This window comes from Pundamilia nyererei, unplaced genomic scaffold, assembly GCF_000239375.1.
Source record: "Pundamilia nyererei isolate P.nyererei 1_Seehausen unplaced genomic scaffold, PunNye1.0 scaffold00016, whole genome shotgun sequence".
In the NCBI taxonomy this organism is placed as follows: Eukaryota; Metazoa; Chordata; class Actinopteri; order Cichliformes; family Cichlidae; genus Pundamilia; species Pundamilia nyererei.
In genome coordinates this window covers 5,322,702-5,333,495 of record NW_005187417.1, presented here as the reverse complement: position 1 = coordinate 5,333,495, position 10,794 = coordinate 5,322,702, and the positions used below count along the sequence as shown (strand labels likewise).

Below are 10,794 nucleotides of genomic sequence, written 5' to 3'. Positions count from 1 at the left end.
GGGGATTATATTCCAGGGAAGTAGGAATTCCTCTTATATGTTTTTTCTCCCCAAGTCCACTTGAGGTCCTGCTAAAAAGGCGCATGTATAGTGCCTGTTCAGTCACCAGACGGTTAGACAGAGGTCTGCTCAGAAGCCTGCATTCACTAAAATGTACCCACTTGGACCCAAATGGGCGCTTGCATACTCACGAATGTGGAAAGTTTAACACCTGTCTAATGTGGTCGAAGCTGAGGTGAAATTTTAGCCCAGAGGTAGTGTTTCTGAAACTGAATGAGGGCGTGTAATCAATACAGAGAGGCATGTAAAAACAACAAGTGTATTATTTCCAAGTTTGTAAAATATGTCATAGCTATTTTTTTGAACAAGCATCCTGCTATTATCAGCAAGTAGGTATGGCTTCTAGAGATCATTGATTTTTTTTTTTTTTTTTTTTTGGGCTTTGTTGTCGTAATAGATCTGCCCAGACTTTGCTCTGGCTGAGATAAATGCAAGTTTAATGACATGTTTTTGCACGGCTTCCTTCTTCAAAATAGATTTCATCTAGTGGGAGGGAAGACAGTTTGCTGATGAAGCAAATACACGCAGGGACAGGCTGATGATCAACAAATAAGGGCAGCATTCCTGTCATTTCTGAGAGAAATGCTTCACTCAAGAAATGTTTGATTATCAGTGGATGGATCCTGCATCTTATATATCTAAACAGATGGGGGGAAAAAAAGATTTGCGTCTGTACACAGGATTTGTTTTATTGAATGGTAACTACAGGCATAAGGAGGCGATGTAGGTGGATGATGGAAATCAGATGAGAGTAAATAGCTACGCTTGATGTGTGTCATTTAAAATATAAACACAGTGTGTTACAGTAACCTCTGACATAGTGCTAACATAAGACCGGGCCAATTAATTTCATGATTAATTAATAAATTAAAAAAAATAAATTTATATCATGAGCACAGAAAAATTAAAAAAAAATTTAGCTTAAGGTGGGGCTTAAAAATGGGGATTTTTAAAAATCAATAAACCGATGTAAGACAAAAAAAACAGAAGGACTTGGAACAGCATATCAGTGTAATTGTATGCTATTTTATACACAGAGAATTCGGTAAAATACATATCTCAAGTACATGTCGGCAAACACAATTGAGCAGTTGAAATCTCCTTCTGTGCATGGAGGTTTGAGGCCTCCTTCAGCCGAAGGTGCCAGTCATGATGGTAACAGTAACGGTTGATGGCCCCCGCTGTCCCATCCTTCCAAGCACTCTATCAGGATCTTAGCCCCTGAAGTCCCATAAAGGAAGGGCTTTTTTATTGCACCTTGGAGATGCATTAGCGGGCCAATGAACTTTCACCTTGGGCTTGTTCACCCTGGCAACATACTGTAGGACATGAACAATCCTTACTCTTCAGGAGAATTCAGCTAGGAACCCTTAAACTCATAAATGCTTGAATGCATTTTCTTCAACAGGCCCCAGTTTGTGAGGTCTTGTAAATTCTGGAGACCTAGTCATTTGTTTATCTGCAGTAAATAAAAAATGTGCTTAAATGAAAATGCTGCAGATTTCACCTTATCAGTGGGTTTTGTTATAACGCCACATTTACACACCTTTGTTTCATTAGAACCTTGTCATTAAGCCTTTCTTTTATTAGCTTTATATCAATAAAAAGCCCTTCTTTCATTAGCAGAACATCTCAAAGGCTTGCCTTCATTAGCACAAGGTTGTAAATGCTGGATGGGATTTCATTAGCAGGCTGTCTTTAATGAGGAAACTCCCAGCGTGTTTACATTGCCCTGATCCCCCATGATGGCTGGAAAGGATAATGCCGATTGGCTGTTAAAGGAAGGTTTTGAGCTTGTCCCTGGAAGATTGGATCATGCAGTTATTAAAGCCAATGAGATCCTTGCCGCTTAGAAATGAAGTGCAAGATCAAACACTTTAGTAATCAAGATCCTGCTTGAGTATATGAACTAAGGCATAATGATGCAGTGCTGGAGAAGATTTAATGACGAGACATGTACCAACCTTACCTTTTACAACAGCAGGTCCGGAACCTGCACGTACATGTCGTACACTTTCATCAAGTCCTTCAGGGTTTAAAATGTAAAGCCCTTCACTCAAAATGATTTATCGAGCCAACAGAAAGAAAAAAAAAAAAGACGGATTCCTGTCAAATGTATCATTCTTGAAGTATTTTTACAGCTGCCAACTAAACATTTGATGATTCATTCCTTTTAATTATGTTTTTGAGATTTAAACTCAAGTTGTTTATCAGCAGCAACGTAACCAACTTAGTTTTTCTTCCTTCTTTTTTTTTCTTTTTTTTTTTTAAACCATTTTTTTGATATATGGTAGGTGTTTTTACAATACACATTGAGGTTTTGAGATCATTTTCAGCTTCAAACGAATTTGTCTCTCTTTTGTCTTTACCTCTTCCTTATTCTGTAGTGAAATTTCAGATTGCTTTAACATTACTTTGTCTCGTGGGAACATTATTCCAGTGGATTGCTTTCAGAGTAAGGCTTTTTTTTTTTTTTTTTGTGGGAGGTGGGTGTTGCTGTCTCCTTAGTTTACTCCTGACTTTGGAAAAGTGCAACTTGACTGGGAGGTAGGGAGGTAGGGAGGTAGGTAGGGCTCATATGGAAATTCCTTAATGTTTAGTGACATTACTCGAAGCACTATACCATGTGTCACTGTTTGGCCTCCAGCCCCTTTCTTCAACCGGGAGTGTGTCGTGTTTTTGAAGAACTTAATTTGGCAAAGACGGGAAAAATATGGTTGAGTATGGCAGAACTATTGTGTTCCGAGATTCACTCCCTCCCCCTCTCTTGCACCCTTCTTCTCCTTCTCCATGAGTCCTGACACAGTTCCTTCTGAAGAACTACTCTTCAGAATCAGAATCAGAAAGGGTTTTATTGCCAAATGTTGAGCAGGTTTACAACATTAGGAAATTGCTGCGGTGCTTCAGTGCAAACATAGTGTCATAAATAGCACTTAAATAGACATGGAAAAAAATAAAAGTAGGGATAAGAATTAAAAGTGCTACGTGGAAAGATATGTGCATGAGATATACATGAGATATATACATGAGAATAAGAAGAGTGCTACGTTGAAAGATATATAAATGAGTGCAGGTGGTGATCAGTGCCAAACATGGAATGATGCAGTGACACAGCGTAGGGTCATGTGTTAGTGGCGGGTACAGTCATATGGTTATTGTTCATGTGTCCAACAGCAGAGGGGAAGAAACTGTTCTTATGGCGAGAGGTTCTGGTGCGGATGGACCGGAGCCTCCTGCCTGAGGGGAGCAGGTCAAACAGACTGTGTCCAGGGTGAGAAGGGTCAGCTGAGATCCGAGCTGCACGCCGCAATGTCCTGGAGGTGTACAGGTCCTGCAAAGATGGGAGTCTGCAGCCAATCACCTTCTCAGCAGAGCGCACAACACGCTGCAGTCTCTGTTTGTCCCTGATAGTGGCTCCAGCGTACCACACGGTGATGGAGGAGGTGAGGATGGACTCAATGATTGCAGTGTAGAATTGCATCATCGTCCGTGTTGGCAGGTTGAATTTCTTCAGCTGCCTCAGGAAGTACATCCTCTGCTGGGCTTTCTTGATGACGGAGGTGATGGTGGGCTCCCTCTTCAGGTCCTGGGTGATGGTGGTACCCAGGAAGCGGAATGAGTCCACAGAGGTGATGGGGGTGTCAGTCAGGATGATGGGGGGGAGTGGGGCTGTGTGCTTCCTGAAGTCCACAATAATCTCCACTGTCTTCTGGGCATTCAGCACCAGGTTGTTGTGGCTGCACCAGGACACCAGACGTTCAACCTCCCTCCTGTAGGCAGACTCGTCCCCGTCCGAGATGAGCCCAATAACGGTGGTGTCATCTGCAAACTTGATTAGCTTGACAGACTGGTGGGTGGAGGTGCAGCAGTTGGTGTACAGGGAGAAGAGCAGAGGAGAAAGAACACAGCCCTGAGGGGAGCCGGTGCTGATGGTCCGGGAGTCCGAGACATTCTTTCCCAGCCTCACATGCTGCTTCCTGTCCGTCAGGAAGTCAGTGATCCACCGGCAGATGGGATCAGGCACATTCATCTGGGAAAGCTTGTCTCGGAGATGGTCTGGAAGGATGGTGTTGAAGGCAGAGCTGAAGTCCACAAACAGGATCCTGGCGTAGGTTCCTGGGGAGTCCAGATGCTGCAGGATGAAGTGTAGGGCCATGTTGCTTGTGTGTATGTTTGGTTAAAAAATGGTGTGGTTGATTCATTTTGATGTCCTTCTATTCAGCTTGGAAAGAAAAGAAAAGTCATGTTAATTTATTTCATAGTCTACAATAGAATATTCTTATCTGTAATTAATAACGCCATAAAAGTGATTTGAGTCACTGTGTTAGGGTGGTGATGAGATGGCTTGCACAAATCTATAATCTGGTATATCATATTGAAATGATCTTAACTCATACTTGGCTTCCAAGCTAAGAGTAAAAGATTTAACTGCATTATGGTTTGGACTAATCCCATTAAATTGACAGCGCACTTACAAATCAGAACTTACTCTCTCTCTCTCTCACACACACACACACACACACACACACACACACACACACACACACACACACACACACACACACAGAGTCTGTTAGGGTATTGTTTTCTGAATCGCAAACATTTGATTGATCCTCATCCAAGATGCCTGTAATCTTCATGGTTCCCATAAAGCGGGGCTCGGGACTCTTTGCTGTTATTTTAAGATGACATTTTCCAACATCTAATGACAATGATATGATGCTCATTAAACAGTGAAATAAGTGATATGCGTGACACGAGAATAAACAGGCTTTATTTTAGTTTCATGTGTTCCTCTTTGCCTGTTTTATTTAATTTGTGATATTCAAGATGACCTCAGTCTGTCTCTTTGCTCTGACTGATCCAGACTTGAATTATCTTGCCAGTCCGTGAATCATCTGTAATACTAATGAATGTGTCGAATAAGAAAGCCCCACCTGCTCACATGTCCATATGATTGCACATGCACTTCCACATGGTACACCCTTAAAAGCAGGAAAAATAAATATCAGCATCTCAGACAGCTTATCATGGGGAACTAATTCAATATCTCTTTGCCTGTTTTAAATGTCATTCTCTGAGCTCATCTGGAGTGACATGTTTTTCATGGTGGTAATAAAGGAGCTTTATTGGGCTCAGACAACAGCGATGGGGAGGGCTCTTCCGCTTGCTGCTCTTGATGTTTGCAGAAAATCCAAAAGTCCTCCTAAGGAGTGAATAAAGTTTGGATTTGCAGAGGTCCTCTAATGCCAATAAGATCTGCTTGAGCTACCCTGTTAATAAAGATGGAGCGACTGCTTCTCTGCACACACAGGTTTTCCTTTTGGCTGCGTTGTAGGTGAAGCAAAATACCACTCATATTCCACTTTCAGTCCATTTATAAGAAATAATAAAAAATGGTATCATCATCAATCATAAAGGTTAGTGCTACTCAGTCTGGGACATTTTTGTAATTTGATATTAATAGATTTGTAGTTCTTTAAGCTCCATCATGAACCTCCTGTATCCTTCTCTATTTTGTTTTAAGTTCATCAAATTGAGGACTTTGGGATAGTATTAGGGTTCTATAATTCAGGACAGATTTCTCCAAACATTGCTGTTTTGAACAATCTAGATTTGTTTGTTGAGCTTTTCTTTGCTGGATGATGTCAGTGACTTGTGAGCACTTGCCTGGAGGGCATACAGCCTCCTCAGTTGCCTTATTGTGCCAGATAATGGCTTCCCTATTGAAATTGACCACTGCGACCCCTGAGACAGACAGTATGACGGCCTCCTCCATCCCCTTCAGGCACCCCAACTTACTCTGGCATTTTGACCACACAGAGCTGCTAACCTTAGTGCTGTGCCCAAAAGCCTTTTGCCTTTCCACAAACCAGCCCTAGCCAGCGCTCTGCAGGTTCTGTCCACTCTGTGGAGCCTTCAAGGCTGGATACAGACATACAAAACTCATGGGCAGTGAGCTGGCTCAGTGCCACAAGAGAGGTGTTTAGGGTGATGTACACCTGATTACAAATTTTATTATTAGTAACCTTTATTTAACCAGGAAAAGTCCCATTGAGATTAAAAACCTCTTTTTCAAGGGAGTCCTGGCCAAGAGGTGACAAAGCTATACATTTTGAACAGTATGCTGGTTCTGATGGTGGCCCAATCACTGTAATGTCAAAGTTTAATCTGCTTTATCATCTTCTCCATATTCCTCCTGTCTTTTGTGTTTAATTTCTCTGTATTTCTTTCATTACAGGGTTCTTGAAGCCCCAGTGCTCTCTAGCTCCTCCGATGCAGCGAAGTCGCTCAGGTGACGCTTGTTCCTGTTTTAGTGGTGTGTGCCCCCTCCATGACCGCCGTCTATCCTCAGGTAACACCAACTTGTTAAACTTCTTGTTGATACTATGTTTCTTTGTTCTTTTGTTTGATCTTGGGAAAAATATGAGGGAATACACTGTGCAATCTAACAGGTAAGAAGTCCTCTCCAAACCTGATGCACATACATGTATACGCCTCACAACCTCTGGTTTGAGGTGTGGCTCGGGGACCCTTTCAGGAGGCAGTGTTCCGTCTGGTTTTTATGATTAATGGTGTCTTTGCATGTGGAGCCCCAATGATGGACAAGTTAACAGAGGTGCTCTGAGAATGGCCCCCTTCCTCCCACCATCTCAGTCGGCCCTCTCAGACAAGCAGAGGCTGACATCAGTTGGTATTCTGAACTGAACTGTCTGGTATGTGGCTAATGAATAGGGGTCCAAACTGTGCAGAACATGTGGTTAATGCTGATACATTTATCATTCCATCCCTGAGGCTCCCTCATTCAGCATTATCAGTGCTGTTACCAGCTGAGCTGCCTGCCTTGTGATGAGAGCATGACTTGTGTGCTAGGACAAAGTCACTTCAACATACACTATAAAAAAACAAACAACCTCTGAGAACATCTGTTTGATTCTTCTGCACAAAGTAGAAGTGTTCTAAAATCAAAATCTAAAATTTTTTTATTAGTTCTGAAACAATTTTCCTAAGCAAAAACCTTTATTTTTTTAGCCTTCTGTTGTTGGAGAATACAAACATTTTCTGAAAGAAATCCGTTTCCTTTTGGAAACAAATTAGCTCAGAGTTTTGATTATTTTGTTTCATTTTGCACTGAACTGCAAATTAATCATAATTCTTTCCTGTTTTGTTTGATCCCCCCCCCTTTTTTTCTTATTAAGTGCTCTCAGATGCATCTGAGGAATTCATTTATTGAGGTGGTATATTGAATTTAAAAAATAACGAGTAAATCTTATTAAACATTCGAGAACTGTTGATACGTTTTCAAAGCTAGGGAAAACACCTCATGTCCAAAAACTCAAATAGTTCTATAATCAGTAAATTTGTGGGTTTTTTTTTCCTTTTTAAGGATTACCAACACAATTCGAAACAAAAAGTTCAAGGCTTTGAATCATAAGTTTTGCTTAACTACAAAATCTGATCAGTCTTGTTGTACAATCTGTGCGTGATAACCAAAGATAGTATCCATGCATGTTTCTTTCAAGTCTGCATCAAAATTGCCTTTAGGACTTTCCACATTTTAAATCGTCTTATTAAATCTGACAGTGATCCAAAAGAAAAAAAGATGCACTCCAATTTAATAATAAGATTACACTAATTTTATTCATTTCTTTGTCTTGTTGTAGTTGTTACTGCAGTAAACGTTTTCCCTTGAGAATGAGACACATTGTTATCCTTGAAACACTGAAAGGGCTCAAAAGACGGGAAATTTTGAATGGAATAATATTGTTCATGTTGTATACAAGATTTATACCTCAATGCTTGTGCAAATTGTGACGTAAGCTTTGTGGGTTTTGTTGTCCATCTGCATGCTATTCTCATATTATTGTATTTCTTAAATGATGCCATGCAATTTAGAACAAACAGTCACTTTAACTCTTGAGGGAATGCTTAGATTTTCCTCATAAGCAGTCAAGGTCACTGTCACCTCATGTCTGTCACACTCTTGTGCAAACCACGAACGCCATGGAGAGAATTTCATTACACCTGGCATAAACGTACACCATGTGCTAAAAGGTAAACGGGTTTGAATTTGGTGGTTAAAGGTCAAGGTCACTGTGACTGCACAGTGTTGGCAGTATTGAATAAATTATAGGTGAATTCTTGCAAAATTTTACACTGCTAACTATTAAAGTAGAATCTTGAAGAGATGGTATTTTATATCCAAAAATTCACTGGCCAAGTGTTCACGGAGGGAGTCTGCGTCTTGTTTTGTTTTTTAACCATAGTTTGTGTATTTATTTAAAATATTATTGGTTTTTATATTTTTTTCAAAATCAATAGTAAATCTTAACTGTCTTCTTTTCTCTTCCTGCTCTGTGAAGGGGGGAGAAAATGAGAACCCACTACCCCCTCTTTCACAGGCAAATACTTTCATATGGACAAGTTTCAGCACGATGAGGTGCACAGTTATTCTACCAACCTCGCCCCCATCTTTGTGTATTTTGCAGAGTTGTCTTGATTGATTGCAACATATTTTACTGTCAGAGTTTAATAATGAGGGTGGATGTGTTTTCCGAACAATTGGGACCATCTGGATAAGTTGTGTAGTCTCACTGAAATATGTTAAAGGTTTTACGTCTTTGTGTTGTGGCTATTTTAAGACTGGTAGGACACCAGGTTACAAGTAACATTAGATTATTTTGTCTGTGTCAGACTCAGGGGCAAATAGAGAAGAGAGGAGGAGTTAGGGGAGTGAAGTTTCTTTTCTTGTTGCTATTCTCGCATGAGTTGTTAAAGTAAATCGGTGGTGTGTTAAGCAGCCAAGAGCACTGGATACCTCTAGAGAAAGTTACCTAACTGTTAAGTCATAGCAGCAGAGGGGTGGCTAGCCGCTCTGGAGTCTAAGTTTATAGACTCTGTAATAATCTGTGGGTCTAATTATGGAATATGTTTCTATAAATTCACCAGTGCCCCTAGATTGTGTGATTGTCCTCCAATCATGATGTTCCAGCTGCCCAACTATAGCCACAATGACAAGTTGCTGTGGGGGGCGTGAGGCGTGTAGGGGTGACCAAGCAGCAGGTTTCTGGGAAGGCTTGCGAGCCTCGCCCGGGGGAGCTGTATTCAGCAGTGATCTGCTGAACTCCGGGCAGCACACTGATGTGGCTCGGCTCCGGTTTCAGTGGTTTTACATTGTTTGGGCTTTTCAAAAACAAACTTTTACTGGAAAGGGACCGTGAGAAATGTAGTATTCAAGACCTCACTTTTCCACAGGATAATGTTAGAAAAAAGGCAAAACATTTAGGGCCTCTTTTCACTTTTTTTTCTGTTGCTTTTTAATGAGAACAAGAAGTCATGATGGGATATTTTTTTTTCTATTTTGGAAATGTGGTGCATGAGGTGAGCGAGTGTAAAAGAGAGACAGCATTGAAAACAGAGCTTTTTGAAAAAGGCCTTCACAATGCAAGCCTTGTGCTGTGATTTGGTCTGTCCTCACCAAGCTGAGCAGAGGAATGGAAAAGATTATCCGCAGGAATGTCTGGGGTGCCCTCAAACGGAGCAGGCCTCGTGACTGGCCAATGGGAGCGAGGCCTGTAGAGCGGCGGGCTAATTTTTTCCTGATGAACTCAGCTGCCTGTTCCACAATGCAGTCTGATTGCCAGGGCTGAACTCGCATATGGTCCGTGTTTGGAGGGTCCAAATGACAGGACCAATTCTGCCTGGAGAGAAAAGGGGGTGGGGATGTTGGACATAGATGATCACGACTGGCTCCCTCTCTTGTTATTTCATTAGTTCTGGATGTGACTGATGCACCAGAAACTCAATCTTGAGTATCCGGCACTACCTGCAGAGATTAACCCTCCAGGTGTATTGTTATCTTGTGATTTCTAACTCTCTATTGATTATGTTTTAATAAGTAACAATTACACATAATACCAAGCAGCATTAGTGTTTAATGCAGCCCTGTTTCATTGCAGTGCCTCAGAATTATCTCACTGCCTCACAAATCCTGCCAATTCATTTGGAACCCGTTTTCTATTCTGACTACATGGAAAGAGGCTTCATTATCCCTCCACTTAGAACCAGCCCAGCGTAAACTGTAGGGCTAGTGACACAGCTCCATCTCCTTGCAAGAAATATGTGTTTACTTGCTCATTGTTTTTTCTGTGTGTTGCTTTTCAGAATTAGTTCTGCAGAAATACTCCATGTGGTGGGCCTCTGGAGAGAGGCAGCATGTGTTTGTGGACCTTGTGGTCACACAGCAGGGTTTTAGAGTAGCGGTTGGAGTGGGGAAGTGGGGTTAATGTCTAGTTAAAGTGGCTCCCGGCTCCTCATATTTCCCATCGTGGGGTCCTGAAGAGGTGAGGAGGGTCATAGGGAGGGAGCTCGTTAGCCTCAGTGTGCTTCGTGCTCCCTGCTCTCTAATTGGCTGGCTGGAGTCAGTGCTGTTCCCGGCTGCTTCCTGCTAGGTCAGAAGCCAACAGGGCTAGAAGTAACTAAGCTGCAGTTTATGGGTCCTGAACCCCATTCATCGGGACAGACAAGATATTTTTATATTTTTAATACAAAAATTCGAAGAATCACAACTCTTCTCATGCTAAGCCCAGTTAATTTCTGCGTGTTTTTAGTTGTATGTGGTTTACTTATAGCCAGAGCACTGGTGTTTGTCCTCACTACGATAAGAACTGCCAAACTTTAGAGTTAATTAGATGTTTGAGTTTTTGTGTGTGTGCGTGTGTGTGTGTGTGTGTG

General features: G+C 41.5%; 1 protein-coding gene across 4 annotated transcripts in view; it reads left to right on the top strand.

Annotated features, from left to right (window-relative positions):
* Nucleotides 1–6,306: 6,306 nt before the first annotated feature.
* Nucleotides 6,307–10,794, top strand: part of LOC102210873 (retinoic acid receptor RXR-alpha-A) — a 78,901-nt gene continuing 74,413 nt past the window's right edge. For all 4 annotated transcript variants that reach the window (XM_005725636.1, XM_013908900.1, XM_013908901.1 and 1 more), the window contains exon 1: nucleotides 6,307–6,415. In XM_005725636.1, coding sequence (XP_005725693.1) covers nucleotides 6,337–6,415 — 79 coding nt within the window. In that variant the 5' untranslated portion in view covers nucleotides 6,307–6,336. The remainder of the gene's footprint in view (nucleotides 6,416–10,794) is intronic.